We start from the raw sequence: 23619 nt of genomic DNA, 5'->3' as shown, positions 1-23619 counted from the left end.
ATAAAAATAGATGATTCTATTAAGAAAATACAATGCATTACATTACACATACATGTTTACTCACACGTAATACAGTAGTCGAGCTGAGAAGAGACAAATGCATGACAAAGTATCTCCGCTTCTGGGAGGGAAAGGTAGGGGCGGACTTTGGAGATATTTTGAAGATGGTAGAAGGAAGATTTGACCACGGAGGAGGTGTGACATCAAAGGAGAGGTTTCTGCCAAGAAGTACAAAAAGGCTTCGTACTGTGGTGGAAGGCAGCAGCAGGCACTTTCTGAGGTTCAGGGCAGCCATATTGAGATTCTTAAGTTGAGTTTTAGATTCTACTAGGAGTTGTTCAGATTTGCTTGTGTTCAGTTGAAGAAAATTGGCAGACATCCAGGCCTCAATGTCTTGAATGCAAGCCGAGAGCCGGACCACGGCAGAGGGGCTACCAGGGTCGAGTTTTAAGTAGAGCTGGGTGTCGTCAGCATAGGAGTGAAACATAAGGCTGTGTTGGTGGATAAGGTGACCCAAGGGAAGCATGTATTGGAAGGGGAGAGGAAACAGGTGAAGAAATGGGGGTACAGCATATGAGAGAGGGCACAGGTTGTGGATTTGTTGTTTTTCTTGATTTGGTGTTTTTCAATAGAATAAAATGGTTAAGTAATACTTGAATGTGTGATGTTTGCCTACCAGACTAACAAGGTATGCGTAGGGTTTGTTATATCTTAATATAAAATAAACGTTATTATACCAAGTTTATCTCTGCCAGCGGATGTGCATTTTTTTTTTAAATCTCACGAAATCAATATTTTGAAAATTATTATTGATATAGAACAATCTCGATATTTTGTTGACATTGATATTGTTCGATATCGATAGTAATGCCCACCCCTATTATTATTAGTAGTATTACCGCATTAGCAACAACATGGTGTTTGAGCAACATTACTTGAAACGAATACAATCATACAGTGAGCAGGCCCTATACAGAGATTGCAATAAACAGATTCCCACACGCACCAAATTATTGTAAAGGAATGTACATAATGCTTACTTTCAACTGACTATTCAATACTGAATATAAAAAGCATACGCTCTTGTAAACAATCCGACAAGGCGATCCTACGAAGGGGTTTCCAAACACCAGAAGCAACCAGACATTGTATTATTATTATTATTATTATTATTATTATTATTATTATTATTATTATTATTGTACTTTACATTATTTTGATTTGATTAATGATTTCTCATAGATGTTTCGTATCAATTTAGATTCTGAAACGGGGGGGGGGGGGCACTAAATCTAAACTGGACTGGCTATGCCCCCTGAGTCCTACCCATAACGCCGAGCCTGGATAAAGTCTGGGAACATGATGCAAATGATACAACTGTATCTGTCTACATTTTTTTAATGGTGCGTAGTGCTAAATGGAAATGTTTATCTACTGAAAAATGTGGGCTACCAAAATGTGTGGTGGGCTACCCTAGTTTACCTTTTTGTAGCCCATCGGTCTACCACACATTATAGTGATTTGTCCACCCCTGTAATCTAAGGAGTCCAGTAGCTTCAAAAATTCCAAGGATTTAGAATCAGAAACAATGTCAACATGAAAGTTAAAATCTCCCAATAAAAGAATCCTATCACATTTGACTGTCAGTGTAGATAGCAGATCCCCACATGCAGTCAGAAATAGCAGGCTTGACTTAGGTGGTCGATAAATAATTACAGTATGAACAGGTAGTGGACTGTTTAATGTCAAGGTTAAAACTTCAAAAGATGAATAACCTTCAACAATTTCCTGTTTGATTCAGTACAGAAAACAGTAGCAAGTCCACCTCCCCGCCCAGTATATAGTGTTGCATTTGATACTTATGCAAAGTACTCTGTTTAGTGCTTTCAGGCGGTGAGCTTTCTTATTGCCACATCTGTTGGCGGAGTGTCAAGGAACTAAAAAGAATGCCTGCTGGAATAAACCGCACCTTTTTCCTGAACATTTGGCAAGATGCATTTCCCTACATTGTTTGCACTGTCACAGGAGTATTTTTCATTTTTGTTAGGCAATTACAGATAAAGAGTGTACCAAAACTGACACTTTCCCAGGATTAACAATATATAGCAGCACCATGTACAGCATCCTAAATCGTCACAACATGGCTTACTTACATGCCAAAGGAAAGGGAAACACTACTTTGTATCACCTGTTTATACATTGGTAATTGTTTCTTTTAAGCTGGAATTTCAATTAGCAACCTTCTCTGGTTCACCCGTTTCCACTTGTAGGGTAGTGGCTCCAGCCAACTTAAAATAACAGTGGAGAAAACGACTATGACTATATACAGGACGAACTTTTTGGCAAATACTGGGTATTTCCACACCCATAGGCAGGATTACAGGTAGGCACAGTTTTTACATATAAATGTGTTCAAGGGGTAAAGATATAGTCTGTATTCATGTGTTATTAATATTTTCTTTTAAACTGCATTTTCGTGTAATTTCAAACAAGATGTAAGCCTTATCGTATCATAAAAAATAAAAAATGGCTCAACACATACTTAGATTAATATTTTATAAAACGCACTGGAATCATTATTGACAGTGACAGGCATTTGAAGAAACAGTACTGCTGGTGTCCCAAGGAAGTGATGTAACACTACAAAAATATTTGTACTTCAATATAAAGGACACATATTATTATGTCTTTCATTTTTAATTAAATAAACAACATAAAACAACTAGATTTTTTTTTTTTTTTATAAATAGTGTATTTTGCAATCCTTTACTCCCCTTACGCAATGAACTCAACAACAAATATGATGTGTCATATTATTAGGAAGTCAATCAGAATTATCATCAAAAGAAATCTTGATACTTTGACTGCTCGCCATTTGGTTAGTATTTGTTGCTCAACACAAAATGTTGCTCAATTTCCCAATTAAAAAAAATATATGTATCCTCTTTCCGTATTGCAAAAGCAACAGAGCCCCATACTATCAATGAGAAGCATATGTTATTACCTGTCTGGACATCACTGAGGATAGTGCTAGGTAAGGAGGTTGCACAAAAACCCAATGTCAGATGATAGAGGTTTGCAGATGACTGAATTGCTTTGTGTCCAAATTGATTCTGAACAACAGCATTTTGCATTTTGATCGGTACTGTAACTTTGCTGTGTTAATACTCCTGCATTTAATTGATACAGTTAGCATGTTGTATTTGTGTGGTTGAACTTTGACTTAAAATTTAAGGCAATCGTATTATGTTAGGTTTCTATCAGTTTTCCAACAGCAGTAAAACAGTTTGTGTAACTATATACAGTGGCTCTCAAAAGTATTCACCCCCCTTGGACTTTTCCACATTTTATTGTGTTACAACATGGAATCAAAATGGATTTAATTAGGAGTTTTTGCCACTGATCAACACAAAAAAGTCCATAATGTCAAAGTGAAAAAGAAAATCTACAGATTGTTCTAAATTAATTACAAATACAAAGCAGAAAATAATTAATCTCTGAAATAGGAATGTAACCATTAACCTTCAAGGTTGCTGTGTCCATGATGGCAACAGGCTTGAAGTAACAATAATGCTGAGATCTGTAAGTGCAGTCCTTTATACCCTCGGGGGCAGGCATGACTGCAATACAGGCTCAGCTGACCAGCTTTGGTATAGAATATTCAGGTTTCGGGGGCTTTACGAGGTAAAAAACTATTAGGTAATGGTTACATTTCTATTTCAGGGAATCAGGGAAACAACGTTTTGTACATTTGCAAGCCAGCCACCCTTATTAATTTTAATCCAAAAGTGGTATAGTGATTGTTTCAAAAGCACAGTAGTTTATATGTGGATAACTATTTAAATAGTGAAAGTTGTGTTGGAATTAGGCTAATGCCAAAGGGCCTCTCACTGTTGACCAAACAACACAATACTCAGTGGCAGTAGGTACAGATGAAAGGCTTTTCAAATTGAAAAAAAGACAACTGAAAAATACAGCCATCCCCAAAAGTAGTTAACATGTATTAGTACCTGTGAATTTTATTGTGTAGAGAGTCTCAAAAGGCAAAACGCCAGAGCTAGTCAAAAAGATTTACTACCGTTCATGGAAATATCTATTATGACTGTAATAAAATACTGTTCTTTAATCACAAGAATTTTCTTGACTTCAACATTGTGTTTTATGTTTTCTTTAGCTTGACAAATTTATGGTAAGACACTGTATACCAACTTATAAAAGTTTTACATGGGACCTTCTTTGCAGGGTCATAAAAGATTTTGATGTGCCTACAAATTCACTAATTGGGGCTCATGGATACTGCACACAGGTTGGTATGGTCATATTCACCTTGAAGAAACTAAACTTAATAATAATTAAAATTCTAAAACAGTGTAAAGCACGTAATACAGTCACTGGTGCAAAGCATCAACCAAATACTGTAATGACAATGTTCAATCACTGCTAATCACATGTGCTTCATTCAATCAACCACTTCATGTTATGCATTAGTGGTTTAATGGTGTTGAAACATGGATGACAGTGGACCCTTTTCACAATACTTGAAGCAATGTTTTTTATTTATTTATTTATTTTTTATTTTATATTTAGCTGTCAAAAATTAAAGCCCATTTCTAAACCCCTTGTTTTTTTCATAGCACAATTTAACGTTAGACCCCGTTCACACTACTGGGCAGGCTGCATATTTAGGTCTGCAACCCCGTTCACATTTGAAGTTTATGGCACCTTTGCACGTTCACATACAGTATGTGACTGAAAAGCAGGCCTAAAATGTGGCAAGTTTGCTTGTTTTTTTTTTTTTTTTTTTTTTTTTTTTTTTAAAGGAACGATAGCCTGCACTCAGAATGTTAGCACTACCGGGATGTATGATATATATTTAAAAAAAAAAAACAATATATATTATTGACTATTTTGACATCAACAATCCTAATATTTGTGGATGAGAACATTATTTTATGTCTGTGTAAAAGCAAGCAGCTAAAAGAAATGATCGACATTTTAATGTAAAGACACACACTTCTGTAGTTATGTATGTCGTTGCTTTTAAAATAAACAATGGTGGTTGACTATGCCAAGTCGCCTTTTTTTTTTTTGGAGCGTTCACATATGAGAAAAGGCAGCTCTGGGCCACCTCAAATTGCAAGTGTGAATGGGGTCTAAGTGAATGTTTCTAAACCATCTTCAACAGATTCCTTTAAAAAAATATTAATTAAAACCATCTGTATAAGAAAAATCTCTATATCCAGTTTCATTAAACTGATATGTATATCCTGATTGACCTTATATGTTGAAAAAATAAATAAACTGCCTGTGAGGAAATGTGGTCCTATTTTATCTGACTGTTAACCAGATTAGAAAAAAACAAAAAAACACATGACTAGAAATCAAACATAGGTTTACTCTGCTTGCTTTGACATTATATAAATATATATTTGTTTTGTTTTGTTTAAATTAACAGGAACTTGTAAACCTTCTGCTTACTGGAAGAGCAGTGTCAAATGTGTTTAATGATGTACTAGAGTTAGATTCTGGGAATGGAAATAGCACTGTCTTAAATGGAATTACAGGAAGAAGTGATATTGGATTACTTTCACTTTTTGAACATTATAATCTATGCAAGGTATGTATACATCTGTATATTGTCTGATTACATGTAGATTATGTAGATTTAATATTAAGGGGTGTTGAGCTCCCCTAAACAAGAACCATCACTAAACACAATAAAAGGCAGTAATTTTGTGAACAGGTACAGATCGTTAAAATATGTGTTTCAGCTTTTTGTGATTTTTGGAAACTTTTCTGAAGGAAATGCTTTTCTTTTACAAACCATAGAGGTTATCATCATTGAAAGAAATGAAAACCTATTTTTGACATTTACTGGAAAGGGCATTCCTTTTAATCAGAGAAAATCAAACTTACAATGTCGTCCTTTCAGTGTTTTTCATTATTTTAGGTATTGGAACAATGCTAGTTTGTATTTCAATTGTAACATTTTGTCGGACTGAAATGAATATGTAAGGCAGAAATTAGATTTATGGCCTTTTGCAATGTGACCTTCCAAACACTCTTTCATTTGGACAAAAAGCCAGCTGCATAGTGTAGTTATGTGATTCTGAAGTTGTTGATTAGTTGGCTATGACCAATAAGGCAACAAAGTTTTTTTTTTTTAAGCAGATTATATACTGCAAAAAACAATCTTGAGCATTTATTTTAAGTTTAAGTTTGCAGCCAGAAATTAAAAGATTTTGCAAATGTGTGCAACTGTTTTGTTTTTTTTGCAACTCTGCTTGTATTGTGAATATCTTGCATATATTCATAAGTCTGTGAAATTCAAAAGAGTTGCAAAGAAATTGCTAATATTGCAAGGCTGTGAAAAATAAATACATTGAAATTAATCTAAACAGGAAATTAACTGCAAATGAAAGACTGCACTAAACTGATACAACGTGAGACAAAGGGTTAAAGTGTTCTAAAGGAACTTTACTGAAGAGATTATAATAGCAGCTGACAACTGTCTTAGAAAGTGAAGACAAATGGTTTTGAAAGGGAAAAAAATCAACAGGGAGATAAATAAGATTTGGCAAACAATGGCACATAAAGTAAATGTGTGTCAAATGTACTTTTATATACACACACACACACAGTGCTCCCCCGCTATAATGTGTATTGAGGTTCCTTTTTCTGATTGTTCTTAGGTTGGCTCATATCTGAAGACTCCCAAGTACCCAATCTGGGTGATCTGTAGTGAAAGCCACTTCAGTGTGCTCTTCTGTGTGCGAAAGGAATTAATGAATGACTGGAGGATGGAGAGACGGTTTGACCTGTATTACTATGATGGACTAGCTAATCAGCAGGAGGAAATTCGACTGACTGTCGGTGTGTATGTAGCATCTGTTAACTTGTTACAGTTGGGATGACTTTGTAAACGAGGCTTCTTAATAGGTACTTTCCTGGTAACATACATGATAATGAATTAATTAAACCTATATTTATTAGTTTAAATATTTCCAGAATAAATTCATTATTTGTTTTGTAAATACTGTTTAGGGTATCTACATAAGGTAGTATTACATCAGTGTTTAGATCCTTTTTCACATGTGAACATTCTTCCTGTCCTATTTAAAATGTCCAAAATGAATTGTCAACTACTATATATATATATATATATATATATATATATATATATATATATATATATATATATATATATATATATAGTGGAATACATTCCACAATGATAGGTCACGCCATTGCAGTTGCTTGTCTTACATTTACAAATATACCTATATCATACTGCATTGCAAAGTGAGTGCAACATGTTGCCCCATTTTCTGTAAAAACAATCAAATCAAAAAGCAGGAAACAGCTTAATTGCAAACAGAAGGTTTTGGTTATAGACCACCGTATATTGGTTTAAGATTTTTTTTTTTTTTTTTTTTTTTTTTAAGATACTTCTCAAAACTGCGTTCCTGATGCAGAAAATGACATAATTCCTCCTATTGAACACTGTATTAGGACCAAGTAAGTACATTCAGTCAACAAGATAATATAGGACAAAGAATTAGAAACTCTAATATGGAACTGTTGTGCAAATTAATCTCATTAATGATTAATGTGTTAAATAAATGCACAACCTCACTTCTACTTTATAAAAGTTTTACTGTGTTGCAAATGTGTGCCAGTTGCAGTGGCAGGTTTTAATAAAAGTCTGAAGAGATAATTGTTTTTCAGGTGCTTTGTGTCTATACAAATTACTGTGTTTCATGTGGAGCAGTATTAAAATGACTATATGACCCACTTTGCTGAAATGTACAGTAGACTTCAACACATTTACCTTGAAGACTTAGAAGGCAATGGCAGGATTTTTTTTTTTTTTTTTTTTTGGGGGGTGGGGGTGGAGGGCAGGGTGATTTTTGCAGATGGGTAATAATTTATAAAAAATGTTTCTGAAAGTAAAATTCAACTACACTCCAAACTTCCAATGAACTCGAAGTCGCCCTTGTGACAGGATGTTAAAGGGCGTGCATTTATTATAAAATACAATGAAAACACTGCTCAGAGCAAAATAAACAGGGTAAAACAAGTTACGAGCACAAAACAAAACTCATGACAGGCTGGGCCTTCACCTTCACTGATCCATATAGCCATAAAACAAACAACACAGTTTTCACTCTCCGAATCCCTCCCAACTCTCTAATGGAGCTTCAAGCTGCCTTTTTATATCATGTGGCTGTTCACAATTAGTACGCATTATCCAATTTGGAAACAGCCACATTCTTATGTGTATTTGCCAGGGATTGGACCCTGCCAACCAACACACAAACCAAATATTATTTACAAGCAGGGCTCTGCCCTTCCACATCCCTATTAAGAACCGTGATGCTTCACCTCACAGTCACATTTAGAACCACTACTATGTAGTTATCAAATATACAAATTAAATAACAGAATGCATAATCTGCCTTACCTGATATTTAGATCCTCAAGTCCATCCTCCTGTTTTTCATTGCAAACTTGTCGAGTACTTACAGTTCTCGGTTTTTCAACAGCCATTTAAAGCATGATTTGCACAGGACTAAAAACCAGGTATCCTCAGAGTTGATCAAAAGCATGTGGCATCTAGTAACCTCCCAGACGTGAATTAGTTTTTATCAGCGAAAGCTGGTAAGTTCAAAATGAAATGCGATGTTGTGGTCAGAGAAGGCACTTTTGTGCCTGATATGTAAACACTGAGCCAGGTTTAAACAACTAATTTCATTGTGTCTTCTTTTCCAAAGGCTAGGGTAACCTTTTTGTCCTTTTAGTGATTTGTATTTCCTTACATATCTTCAAAGGCATCGTTAAAAGCATAATTTTTTTAAGAGTTGCAAATTATGGTTTGAATTTTCGCCAGCCCTGAGTTTGGTTATGCCACATCGTTGTGTTTTACTGAACTGTAGAAAATCTTACTACAGATTGTGCCAATTTTAATTTTATGTTGTGGCTTATTGCGAAGGCTGGCATTATTGCTTTGAGGCGAATATCATGGAAAATCTAGATGAATTGTAACATAACACTGATAATGCTAGATTGGCACGTGAGTAAACTTTACAGAAGTCCCCGACGTACTGTAAAATAATCAGAGGACCCCCTGAAAAATTATCTGGGATAAAAATAAATTAACGGTTCGCACGGGACTAAATTTCACCGATGTTGGTAAAAAAATCCAAAACCACCTGTTTATGTGATGGTTTTTAGTTCAGTGCGAATCAGGCTTTAGAATGCAGAGTTACTGGTACATCCCTGCTGGAAACACTGGTACTTGAGATGAAAAGGCTGAAAACCACTAGTTTAAAGGCAGTAGGACAAATGAAAAAAATCACAGATTTTTTCATCCTTTTTTCCATTTTCCTGTTATGCTAGTATTAGCTCAGGCCATAATTACTATATTAATCGATGTCCCATCGCGCGTCAGTTTGAACAGTACATGTACACACGCTGTCCAATCGAAGGAGTTGAAGGCTGAATCTGGTGATAAAATGACAGGATTGTGCCCAATGACAACTAGATATGTGTTTAACTGATCTGGCAATGTTGCTCCGCCCCTGTGTGTATTTCTGTGTTGTATGCTGCGTTTAGTGTATTTTAATGTTGGTGTATCGTCATAGATACACAGGATATAATATGGGTTACGAGCACGAGTGTTAAAAATGTGTATTTCTATTTAGGCACAAGGATTGCACATTTCACGTGCAGGTAAAATGTAATAATATGTGAGCACTGGGAATTGCACTTAATTAATTCACGTGCAGTTGTACCGAGATTGAATGACTGATTACATTATGTAACACAATTTTTATTCCTGGGTAGTAAGTGTTATTTCCTAATTGCTTATGCCTCAAAAGTATAGAAAATGGCTATTATTCCCCACAAACTTTGCTTTTGTGACCAGGACAGTGATATTTCAAAATATCACTATTTCCAATGGGAAAACGGGCAAATGCGTGTCTTTTTGTTCACATAAAGTCAGAAAAAACAACATATGAATCCAAATTAACATGTATTTATACTAAAGTAATACAAAAATGACTACAGAAGATTTAGAAGTGAGTAGTTTCTCGAGATTTACGATTATACTGTATTTACTTGTGTAGTCCGTTTTTGTTTGTCTCATTGTTTTGGCTCCCAGTGCTGTGTCCTGTGTTTTGTTTGTCTTTCAGACCTTTTATTTTCTGTCTGTTTAATTATTAAATGCTGAACGCAACCAAGCTCTCAGCTTCACCAAACTCCCTGTCTGTGTCTGTCTGTGTTGGTCCCTGTTTCTGGTCTGACGTCACCCACTACAGCCGTCTTTGTGACACTGATTTAAAAAAAAAAAGATATTAAGTGTGTTTAGGCAGGCAGCGTAGCAGAGCTTACATTGCTTGGGACTGGGGTTTACAGTGTCGCAGTTGGCTGACATTTTCTTTCTCTCCCATGTCGTTGAATAATGAATTTTGGAGCGGATCAAACCCCTAAAACACTTCCTTAGCTACACCACTGTTAGGAGGCAGTATTATTGAGGAATGAATCCCTCCTAGACCCCGGAGTCAGCTGAGATTTGGTTTATGACTGACTTGATGAAATTGTGACTACATGCTATAATGAAAATAACAAACAAGTTACAATTTTCCAAAATCTTTTATTTTAGTGAACTGTGTAACACCTGTAAGTGATATCTGCTACTATCAACACTAATTGGACTATATAAATGCAGCATGTAACAGGAACTTACCTCTCTGCTCACATGCATTTCTGCATAAAAATACAACTTTCTTTGGTTCCTCAGTAATGGTGTGTGGCAAAGTGGTGAGTAGACACAGATGGCATGCAGTTCAGGGTGGATACAAAACAGACAATGATTTCTATGTGCAAGGATGTTTATTGATTTGATTAACAATGTTCAGAGCCTTCTGGCGAACACCTGTAAATAATAATGATGGGTGATACAGCGGCGTGTATCACTCGGTATTTGTAAATCCCCGGATTTGACCCGTAACTCAAAAGTCCAGTTTTTACACACCAACACTGAACAGAAAGACAAACACAGTTCCTAGTGACAGTGAATAAGAGCTAGCGGTGTATTTATAGTTCTGGGGAAAGTGATGTCTGGGTTTATGCTGGCTTTCGCTGCAGTTACGGATCATGCTACTGGTAGTCTATTAACAAACAGATAACAGTTAACAAAACACTAACACACACAAGACAAAATTCACGGTTTCACAATACGGCAACACAGACTCCATGTAGGTTAAAACACTAACTATTTACCAAGGAACAGATCACTTACATTACGCCCCCATTTATACCGTCGCTCATGACCCCTAGGTTAATGAGCACATCCGCTCCTCCAATCCTCGGATGCCACGCCGTCTCCCTTCCAAGTCATTGAGTTTGGGTGCTGTAGCTCAGCCCCCTTCCTAAATGACCGACTTCCACCTGCCCTAAGGAATAAATTGTCATGCCATTTGATTAAGGGTACTCTGTTCTTTTTATATAGTGCCCTCACAGGTTGGGAGGGAGATCTAACACCAAGAATCATTTGATCACTGTCACAGGGTGGAAATGCAAGTAAATTGTATCTTCTTTTGTCAGTGAAATCTTTCGACGTGAAAGAAAGGTACAGTTACGCTCCACAAAATGCCATCCAATCAAATGTTGGCAGAAGCTAGGAAGAGGCAGTTGCCCTAGCAACCAGTAGTAGCACGCAGTAAGGGTTAATTAAAACATTTGCAGAGTCAGAAGAAAATCTGGTGACTGTGATTTAGTTAAAATCTGTACATCCCAGATGTTTCTCATATGTATATAAGGAGCAATAGCAGTGGATGTATGTTCCTGACATACGTTTGTTAAAATTGTACTACTTAAATCAAAAGATGATATTTTGCTGTCTTGATTTGCATTCTTTTTTTTTTTTTTTTTTTTTTTTTTTTGTAGATGGAAAGGTGCCATGGTTGATTGGAATGGTGCAGAGCCATTGCTTTGATCTGCGTGTGTGCCCCAAACAACTCCTTGTAGTTATATACAGTTAAGTTACAATTTGCATAAGATACTAAAGGTACACAATGTGTAGATGAAATGTATTTTTGTGGAAGTTAAACCACTATACTTGTCAGTCATATTGTCAGTGTTGTTGGACATTAATTATTTGCCATAGATGTATAAGGGTAAACATGTAAGTAGAAAAATACCCTTGGACACTTTGAAAATATATTTATATATATATATATATATATATATATATATATATATATATATATATATATATATAATATATATATATATATATATATAAGTGAGGGCCTTAACACTGGAAATCATTTTATTAACTGAATATGATATGAAAGGTCTTCTGTAAAACAGGAACAGTTGTATTTGTCTACTTTTTCAGAATTTATTTTATTTAGCATTCTTTAGCTAAGAAAATGCTCTAATGAAATGGATTCATCAGGTTTCCATTGGTGTCTTGGATGTCTGTTGTTTAGTGGGGTTTGTTTTTAGTACCTTTTTGATGGATCATTAGGCTATGCCCACACTACATAACTAATCTCGAGAACCGTACTCAAACGTTCAAGTTAATTTAGGTCAAAGCGCCCACACTGAAGTACCGTTTCCTGTAGTCTGGCTTGATGCATACAAAAACTATTAAAATAGTTTGGTTTCACTTCCGAGCAGCACTATGGCCAGTGAGTCATAATACGATAGTATCCCACCATGCACTGTATTTTGAGTCCGTGCCCACGGAAGACGAAGTACTTCTTAGCATGAACATTATGGCTATGATTCTTAAAAACACAAGGTACATTTTACCATAAGGTGCATTTTGAACTCTGAAATTCTCTTTGAACGATTTCATTGCTCCAGAGTGCCTTGATTTCAGCATCTGATCATGTTGCTCCACGATCTACCGTTTTACAGCATAAGTCTAAAAAATGATGTACAGTGAAGCTGTATTGATAGTCATTCTCAACTCCTTCAGATGCCTAAGTATTTGCAACGCTTAAGCGCCAAACATATCAAAGAGCATTTTGAGATATTAAAGGATGCACAGAAAATGTTGTTCGGTATTACACTGTATACATTTATGACAAACCACAGTATCTGATGCAATCTAATTAGAACCAGACTCAAGACTACCTCCTGAGGTGGTCTGAGTCTGGTTCTCGTGTATGGTATGAAACGATCTGTATTTAGCACTTTTAAGCTGGTTTAAAAGCAACTAATACAGTTTAAATGCATAGTGTGGACAGGGCCTAAGTGTCTTATAATGTCGGGTTGGGTCCCAAAATAATAAACAGTCCCATTCTTAAACACCCACACGAAACACAAAGCACATACACAAGTCCACAATGAGTGCTAAAGTGCTTGTGGTGTAAATACAGTTCTCTGTTAAACAAAATACAGTGATGTCCGTTTAAGTGCTCGCCTTTTGCGAGAGTTCCGGATCGTGTTCAGCCGTCTAATAATAACAAACAGTATATTTCATAGACTCAACAACAAACAAACAAAATATAAATTCACGTCCTCCTTTCAGTTCACCTTTAACCATACCGAGGAACAGATCACTTCGCTCTGTCCCCTTTTGTACCATCAATCATGACCCCTTGGTTAACGAGTGCAACAGGTCCTCCAATCTGTGGCTGCCACACCGTTTCCCTTCCAGGTCGAAGATTTGGTGTACAGGAGCTCCGCCCCCTTTCTAGATGGCCAACTTCCACCTAACCCTGGGAATTGTCTGGCCATCCAGTCCAGGGCACTCTGTTCACTTTACACAGCACCCTCACAGGTCAGAAGGGAGATGTATCACCAAGAATCATTTTGTCTGTCACAGTTACATATTGCAAGGTCTTGCTATAAAATAAAGGCACACACAGCCTCCTGCTATGCTCGCTGTGCCTGCGTTCAGAGCAATGTAATGGCTTTTATTACTTTTTGAGTTAAGTTATGAATGAATATCCGAACATGAAAATCCTGTGTTCGTCCCAGCACTATTATTATTTGTTTATTTAGCAGACACCTTTATCCAAGGCGACTTACATAGACTAGGGTGTGTGAACTATAGATCAGTTGCCCAAAAGACGGAGCACAAGGCGGTTAAGTGACTTGCTCAGGGTCACACAGTGAGTAGGCCGTGATTTAAACCGAGGACCTCCTGATTCCAAGCCCTTTTCTTTAACCACTGGACCACACAGCCTACTTACGCCAAAGTGTGTCTGGAAGTTCTTTGATGTTATGAAAGTGTTTCATTTTCACACAGTCTGTACAGCTATTTCTTGTCAGTTGCACTGAAGTGTGTGGTATAGCTGTCCCAGATCTCCTTCACCACAGACAGTGGGGGAGGGGTTCTACACACCTGAACTTGTATCATAACATTGAAGACTAGATTGTTAATTACCAGGACCCTGCCCCTAAAGAATAGCTTTGTGATAAGCCAGCTCCAGCTCTGCAGCCTTCCTTACACCCATTCAGTAACCCTATTCCAGTTTTCTTTAGCCACCCCCTCTCCTCCCAAAAACACACTTAGATATTTAAACACTCACCTATTCCACTGCAGGGCTGCCATCCCAGTCCTCTGTTAAAAATGCATTGCTTTTGGCCCAATTTACTTTTGTAGAAGAAACCTTTTCAAATAGATTTTGGCAGTAATATATTACTTGCACATCCCAAGTGTTTGTAACAATCACAGTGATATCATCTGCATAAGCCATGAGCATTACAGGTTCCATAGGCACATCTGGAATAGACAAACCAGTTAGCAAAATGTGTAATTTATGACAACAGAAAGCAAGAATAACATTCCAAACAGGGGGCAGCCTGACGCATCCCCCCCCCCCTCTGCACTGGAAAAGGAGAGCCAAGAACACCATTGAGTTTTAATACACTCAGAATATTACTGTAAAGCAGCTGCATGTGTCCCACAAACCTGTGACCAAAGCCAAATGTCTTAACTACACTAAAAATATATTTATGGTCAAGTCTATCAAATGCTTTTTCCTGATCCAAGGCTGTACAATCAAATTAATTACAGAGCATAAACCGATTGTCAAGGTCGTAGACAGCATCTCATAATCTGAACAGAGGAGACTGACAGGGTGCCAGTTCTTAATCCTTTGCAGTCCTATGCCAGACCAGGTCCGACATTACAATTTTTCCTTTCTGGTCATCAAAAAGACGTCATTACCAAAAGTGCACATATTCTAGGTGGGGTCTACGACATTGTATAATCTTAGCATAACCTCTCTAGACTTGTATTCCGTTTATACTTATAATTTTATACTTATAACCTGCATTATTCCATCGGAATTATTAATTTTTGGAGTGCCTTTGCAACCTAATTTCTTGAATCATCCATTCTTTTTTTTATTATTTACTGAAAAAATTATCTTTGTATGATGTAGCTTTCAAGCAACACATAGTCAATATGTACTTTTGAGCAAACTGCATGGTGTAACTTTTAGGCAACAAAATCAAATTTTGGAAATTAAAATAGAGGGAGCAATAAAAAATAAAAACAATGTCAAAAACATACATAAATATCTTGGTGATTTATAACTTTTTTTTTTTTTTTTTTTTTTTTTTTTTTTTAACATGAAACTATAAGCAAATTGTATAGAAAAAGAGAAAAGTTTCTTAACTCATTGATATGCCATATGTATGTGTGTGTGTGTGTCTGTGGAAGGAATATGTTATTATAATTGTAACTATTAAAAAACAAATAAAAACAAAAAAAAACAAAAAACATCATAGGTTTTAAATTTTAATATGCTTAACCTGTATTTGATATCCATTCATTTTTAAGGCATAGTTATAGTAAATCTTATTATCACTGTTCATGTTTTTATTGTCAGGTGATGTCTACGAAATGGGGCAAGTTGAATATAATGGCCATTCCTGTAAAGATGTAATAATTTAAGCATGTTAAAGATAAAACTGGGGCAAACATGGCTCCCACTCTTTATTATTTATGTTACTGCTACAGTAGTTCCTACTTCAATAAAAATAGGGGACCACGTTTGAATTTCCAGTCATGATGAGGAGTGTATGTTACTGTTATATTTGTTCATTAGTGTCTATGCAGAATTTAAACTGAACACAGCCAATTATTAATTTGAAAAATAAAATGCATTTTAACAAGTCAGAGTCTGAGTCTGAGTCTCAGATTCTCTTAGTCAAAACTGAATGCCCTTTTATTCAGTAAAATGCTTTTGAGTAATACTTCTTAAAGTTCTGTACTAGGGTAAGATAGGTATATCTTGTATTACAATACATGCATATTATATAATAAAAAAAAAAAAAAAAACATATCTATATGGTGTTTAAACAACTTTCTCCGTACATAGTTTTAAGAACTGAAAAAAATAATAATAATTCTAGCAATCAAGCCAGCCATTGCAGGAACAGTTTTCACTGGCTATTGTGTTTTTCAGTGGGATAGTATGTGGTCAGTGTTTAATTTACATGTGTGAGAACCAAGACTCACATAACAAAAATGCAGCAATTATATGTGTCTGACGGGTGGAACCAATGCTCAATCATTTAGAAAAGATTCTGCTCATATTGTCACCTCTGGGTAGGTATGGTTGACTCGGAAAGTGTTTAAAATACACACTGTGGTCTACTTACATGTATATCGGTGGTGTAACTTTGGTTTCAAAAGTGGAGGGGGAGCGGGGGGGCAGTTTCTGTAGCTGGAGCATGCATGAAATTATTCTATCTGAAATAATAAAATATGTTACAAACAAGTATAACAAAACATTGCAACCCTTGAGTGATTAATTAAACGATCCAAAGACATTCCTGCAGCAGTGTGACAAAGTGCCCGCCCCTGTGTATATTATCTGTTATGTTGCATGTGGTTTGTTAAATGTTGGTGTATAGTCATTGGTACACGGGATATAAACGGGTCTGTGTAACACGAGTGTTTAAAATGTATATTTACCTGGTGTATAAATTTAACAGGTGGATCATAGTCATTACAGCCATGTTATTTGAGAAACATGGCCGCTCTAATGCATGTTGTGCATTTAAGACATAGACAGAGACAATTGCAGCGACAGAGAGAATAAATTTCAATAGAAGATGTGTGCGCAGCATCTTTGGTATGCTTTCTGATTAGGACATTTTATTGAAATACCGCTTGAAGAGGCAGGATAGCCAACAGCTTTTTAAGTTTTGTGATCCGTTCATTAGCAGGCAAACAAAGGAGACATTATGCCCTATCCACAGAGGTAAAGGTATTAGTTACCTTAAGACTCATTGCCAGCAGTTCATTTAAAAATGTATTGGGTGACACACTGGCAGTGAGCAAAGCCTCACTATGCCGCAGTAAAGAAAATTTAACAACTGCCCTTAAAAAACAACGAGTCACAGTAATATTAAGTGGCCAACTGTATGAGAGCAACAAGCCATCAAGGAAGATATATATATATATGTGTGTGTGTGTCTCACCTGTTCTGACAGATTTACTAATAATTTAGGACAACATTTAATTAGCCTTGTTAGAAAATGCGGTTATTTTCCAGTTGCAAATATATACCATAATTGGGGATATATACAATCATGCATAGGGTAGAAACCGGGTATTAGGTCGTTGAAAACAATAGTTTCCATCTCACATGAATAATGATTATGCAAACGTGACTCCCTAACCAATCAAAATACATGTTCCCCCTGTGCTGCGTGATTAATCTAGTTTCAGATAGTACGGTATGGCTAGCAGACCTGTCGCTTTGAAACACGGCATATATAACTGGTCGAGTTTGCAGGTGATAACTGGTCATAAGACCTATTGTATTTGAACTTACGATGTCGCAGTATAGAACCAAGCCCCAGATCCCATTTTTCTTCCCACTACATTACACCTATGATGCAGCTAATAAACTTGTTCCTTTTTTAGTATTTGGTGTCTTATGTTTTATGGATGGTGGTTTTCATGTTCTGTATATGATTTATATGTAGAGTACCATTCAAGCACCACTGAGCACCCTCAATACTGAAGTATTAAATCAAAAGAGAATGGTTGGGTGACCAGTTTCGTTCTGGTGCTGAAGATGAATTAAGACTGTGTAGAATTCATTATTAAATGGTGGTTGTCATGGTGCGTTTTGAACTACTGCCAAGCCTGTTACAAGTGTTTTTGTTTTGTTTTTAGAAATTTGGCTGCAGCTGAAACAAGTCTGTCAGTATATAGTCCCCTATGAGTCAACAAAAGACATCATTTAGGTGTGAGAAATGTCTATTTGGCTCATATAGTATAAAAATAAATAAATAAATAAATAAACTATACCTGATCTTTGAGGAGGGATCATCACATTGATAAATAGTAGCTATTTTCATTAAAGTTCAATTATTCTAAACAGCAAAACTGAAGTGACTAATAACATTTGTTGCAAATCCAGTTTCTTAAATCCATACACTGTAATAGTATATAGTTAGGACTCTAACTTCTGAGTGTTCACTTTTGACAATTGCCCAAAATTTTTTTAAAAATTCACTATGTTGAAGTATACTGTATGTTTTGAGCCAACACAGGTTTCTCTATCTGACTAAGAAGTTTGTTTAGTTTACATAAACTTTCATGGAACCAGGGTTACATCCATAACGTATCGTTGTTGCAAGAGAGTGTGAGCTGTCTCAAGGGAGTGTGAGTGGCCTGCATGTGAAGGACGCCTCACTACCGCCAACTAGTGTTGGTGGTGTGAGAATACAACCTCAAGAACCCTTGTGCCTAATGAAGGCATAGAGGGATCTACCACATTAAGTCGGTAGAACCTGGTGAATGTATGCAAAGTAGCCCAGCTAGCCACAGTACAGATATTGGTCACTACATCACCTCTAAAGAGGGACCATGATGTAATCACAACTCTGGTAGAGTGTGCGACCACCCAAGTGGGGTTAGGCCAGCATTAATATATGCAGTCAAAACTGTGTCCATAATCCAGTGTTACAGTCAATTCTTCGATTGACGCAATTCTCGTCCTATCTAGATAACCTCTCAATGCCCTCACTGGGCAGAGGGATTTCAGTCTCCTATCCTTCTCTGAATCAAACGGAGGGGGATGGAAAGCCTCTAGTTCAAGTGGAAAGCCGTAATAACCTTATGTAAGAATGCAAGGTTTGTGCATAACAATAGCCTGTTCCCATTGTCCCAAACACGCATACAAGGTGATGGCTAATAAAAAGTCTTCATAGAGAGATATTTCATCTCTATGGAATGTATAGCTCAAAGAGGGCCTTAGTGAGAACCTCCAGTACCACGTCTAGACTCTGGGGAGGATGTCTCTCCTAAGAGGACGCAACCGCCAAGCACCTTTAGAAAATGGGTCGGCAATGTATGAGCATGCTGAAATGGCTGCTCGGTACACTTTCAGCATAGAGAGGGATCTACCCGCCTCCCCTACAGAAACTGTAAAATAGTTACTATAGGGCAGTGGTCCTCAAAGTGGTTCCCACGGGCAAATTCGTGGCTGCGAAGCCAGGCCATCTTGCCTGGGGCAACTGTTCTTAAATTTTTGGTCGTGAACACATTTCTGGCAGGTCGTAGCATGGGAAAATAAAGAAAACTTTAAACACATTTTCCAACAAAAGTGCCACAGCAGTCTGTTGACACAACTTGACAGTGTTGCTTACTTATGCTGTGCTTGTATGTACTCTACATTGTTTTTTCGTTTTTTTTTCTTGAAGGGTTTCTGCGTTACGACCACCCAATTGAATATCTGCTTTGTCTCTGCGGTAGCCCAATCACAAGTTAGCTGGGTGGGACATAAACTAAGTTTGTTTCAGATAGAGGTATTGACAGAAAGTTTAACCAATAGGAGAGTTATATCTGGCAAGTTTTATGCAGCTGTCCAATCATAAGCAAGCAGAGGTGGCTGTTAATATGCCGGGTAAGCACTGAATTTCGCCGACTTACTGAGAAAAATAATACATTTCAGTAGGTAGAATTTAATTTTTTATCTCTATATTTTTTTTTTTATTTCACCAGACAAGGGAAACACCGTAATATATTTAGTTACGAATCCACTTTTTCTGAATAATTGTACTGGAGACGAGCGATCTTTAAACAGTAGTGTTGACAAATTTGTCGAATTGAAACAAAGCGAGACGCTATACCTCTTATTTTAGTTTATTCATGGTTATCTGTAAATATGCTATTTAAAATATTTACATTGCGCATTTTATGTAAATTATTTAACAAATAAGTGCAGCACGCACAATTACGGCCTGAGATTTGGCTTTATCAGTGACCCAAGAATAATTCAGGCTTTCCTGAATTGTTCCCAGATGCGTTCTACCACCTGAGGGTGGAGTCACCATTCTGATGGGTGAGAACCCTCCCTTGTGAGGAGCTCTGCCGTCCAGTTCACAACTCCAGGAGATGAACAGCCCGGAGTGATAAGAAGTACCTCCATGCCCACATCAACAGCCGAAAGGCTGTGCAGTGTAAAACCGGGGACCAAAGCCCTCCCTGCTGGTTCACATTCGCTACTACTGACATGTTGTCCAAGCAGACGAGTACATTTCTGTTCTGGAGTACAGGAAGAAAATGATGGAAAGAGAGGTGGACCGATCGTCACCACCTGCCGGTTGTGTATCACTACCATCCTTACACCTTCGCACAGGTGAGAGGCTTGTCTCCACCAGCGTAGGGCTTCCCAGAGTGAGCGAGACACATGTGGAGTAACCCCAGTTGAATGGCTGATGAAGCTGTGGCCATCAGACCCAATAGTTTCTGACACAACACCAATGTGGAACACTGTTGAAACAGGGCTAAACAACTACGAATGGTGGCCACTCTGTCGTCTGACAGGTAGGCTTGCATCATAAGGGAATCCAGCCGTAGACCCAAGTAGACCATACTCTGTACTGATATTATTTGGCTTTTGGCATTGTTGAGTGTGATCCCCAGTCTCGCCAGATACTCTGTCACTATTGCCGTGTGAGCCCTTGCTCCCTCCCGCGACTGCGCAGATCATCCAGTAATCTAGAAAGTTCAGCATCCGCAAGGGAGGTAGGATGGCATCCATGTACCTCAAAAAGGTGCGGGGGGCTATGGAGAGCCGGAAAAGCAGCACAGAAAACTCGAAAGATGCTCCTCTGAGAGATATTTTCTGTGCGCTGGACAAACAGGGATGTGAAAATAAATGTCCCTTAGATCCACTGTTGTCACCTGAACAAACAGACTGAAAGATGTGACAATGTGTGACCATCTGGAACCTCCTCTCTTTTAAGATGGGTGGCTACAGATCAAAGCATGCCACCCAGATAAGCCGTCGAGAGACTTCCTGTGTTGGCAAGGCTTGTTACCTGCGCCTCAGCTGCATAAGCCTTTTTAAGATGGGCTTCTGTGATCCTACATTGGCCATTAGGGCATAGAGGACATTATATATATATATATATATATATATATATATATATATATATATATATATATATATATATATATATATATAATTTTTTTTTTTTTCTGAAGAAGCAAGTAACGAGTAATATGTTACTTATTTTTTTTCGGCGCCCAACGCTGAAAATAATGCTGTGGTCCTTTTTTTCCATTTCCGTTTTCCAGCTACATTTTTCTCTTGACATTATCTACACAATAACAGACTGACACAATGGCTTGGTTTACATGCACTTGAAAATCGACTCTACAGTCATGACTGTGTGACGTTGTCACACGAATACATCGTGAAACAGCAAAAGAAAGTTATTTTGGCAGCGTGACTTTAATGGCAGGGTCAATCGCGTTCTCACGATAAAAATAGCTGTAAAAACCCTTGTAAACTGGAGCAGGAATCGTGCTTATAGCTCACGAGCTTTCAGCAGTCCAGAACCAGTTTTTCTGACTTAATATCAAGCAAGCTCCAGCAGAAAGGCTGTACAAAACAGACACCCCCCCAACACACACACACACACACTACATTTATGGACTACTTCAACACTACCAGTCCAATTGCCAATTAAAGTATGTATCCAAGTAATTTCTCCACATATCTGGTGAAGGGTTCTTATTAAATACAAATACAGATATGTGAGGTTTTAACAGCATGTGGTACAAACAAGTGTTTTTTTTTTTTTTTTTTCTTTTTTTTGTTTTTACAAACTTAAATTATTCTGCTATTGGTCTGCCACAGTTCTTGTTATTGTTTACTTGAAAATCTAAGGGCCACATTTTTATGTGAATACGCAGCAAAAAGCACATGTCGTGACCATATACAGATTTATCTTTCTCAATAGGTCATTGAAGAACAGAGTAGCATCCAAGTCTGTGTTTGTCTGGCTGAAGTGGAATTCGTGCTGAGGTGTATTTAAAAGGGACCAATACACAATACTATAACTGTTGTAGGCTACATAACATTTGGGCTATGTTATTATTTATTTTTTTGGGGAGGTGGGGGGGCTGGGAGGTTGGGACATAAAAGTGACTCAGCTGAGTTTTATTTTGAGTGAAAACTTGACATATAACTACAGTACTACAAAGATGTTATAATGAACATGTCTTTAACTTCATGTCACCTCAGTGCAATCTTATTTTGAAAACTTTCCAAAGTGTATTGTAAAAATAAATTACCAATTCACATGTATAAAAGTGTCTCTTGGAAACAAGTCTGGGAAATAGCCTGTACAACAAAAGCAAGGGATGTCAAAATGAATTGTTGCATATGGTTAACAAAAAGAAAAGTTTGATTATTCAGAATATGTTAAAGTAATCACAACCATGTGGAAATATGATAAGGGACCAATGATTTGAGGAGAAGATATCTGAAATGTATATTTCATTTTGATTGGATATCCTGTTTTGGGCAGCATGAAAATACGTTTCTCAATTAATGCAATTGAAAAAGACAGGAAATCCTTTTACAAACAAATTCCTCCAGAAATATACAAAATAGCCTTTTAATTATTTAACCAATACTGTTCAATTGTTTTTGAGTCCACTGAACAGGTGATAGACTTTGAGATTGTTAAAAAGTCAAAAGGTCATTGTACTCAGATCGTATTTGTACTTATGTTCTTTTTGCTTTCAATTAATCTATGGCTTCAGAAATGGATGGTATCTTATTTACAAATGTAGGCATGCACAACTAAAAACTCATAAACACAATTACCACTGTTCTAGTATAGACATACATTGCCTGGCCACTTTATTAGGACATGCACCCAATATCTTGTTGACCACCGTTTTCCCTGACACAATGTGGCATAGACTCCACAAGATTGCTAGACGATATCTCGAGAGATGTTAATCCATACAGTCAAACGTGTTTCAATCAACTTGTGCAAATAGGTAGGCTGAGAATCGGTATGATAAATGTGTTGTTCGAGTCTATCCCAAACATGCTTAATGTTATTCAGATTGGTGTATAGACGGTGACAATGCCATTATAGTTAACAATGTAAGAAGATATCCCAGAAGTAAGAATATGTTTTGACGGCCTTACTTTAACCCATTGAATAACCTACAAAGCAGGGGATGTGATACATTAGTTTATATTCTTTTATGTATTTCATGCAAAAACAATACATAAAGTAGACATCAGTTTACTTTAATAAACACATGTGGAAAAAGAGACATTGCACAACGAAAAACTGTTTTTGGTTCTCTTT

At 36.9% G+C, this 23619-nt stretch overlaps 1 protein-coding gene across 1 annotated transcript in view; it reads left to right on the top strand.

Moving 5' to 3' along the window:
• LOC121313897 (probable ubiquitin carboxyl-terminal hydrolase MINDY-4) overlaps window positions 1-12180 on the top strand; it is a 52441-nt gene extending 40261 nt beyond the window's left edge. Inside the window, exons 13-17 of the mRNA XM_041246683.1 lie at window positions 4243-4306; window positions 5456-5617; window positions 6693-6873; window positions 7446-7518; window positions 11953-12180. Coding sequence (XP_041102617.1) covers window positions 4243-4306; window positions 5456-5617; window positions 6693-6873; window positions 7446-7518; window positions 11953-12001 — 529 coding nt within the window. The 3' untranslated portion in view covers window positions 12002-12180. The remainder of the gene's footprint in view (window positions 1-4242; window positions 4307-5455; window positions 5618-6692; window positions 6874-7445; window positions 7519-11952) is intronic.
• Window positions 12181-23619: the final 11439 nt, after the last annotated feature.

This window comes from Polyodon spathula, chromosome 4, assembly GCF_017654505.1.
Source record: "Polyodon spathula isolate WHYD16114869_AA chromosome 4, ASM1765450v1, whole genome shotgun sequence".
NCBI classification, from domain to species: domain Eukaryota; kingdom Metazoa; phylum Chordata; class Actinopteri; order Acipenseriformes; family Polyodontidae; genus Polyodon; species Polyodon spathula.
This window is presented reverse-complemented; position numbering and strand designations above follow the sequence as displayed.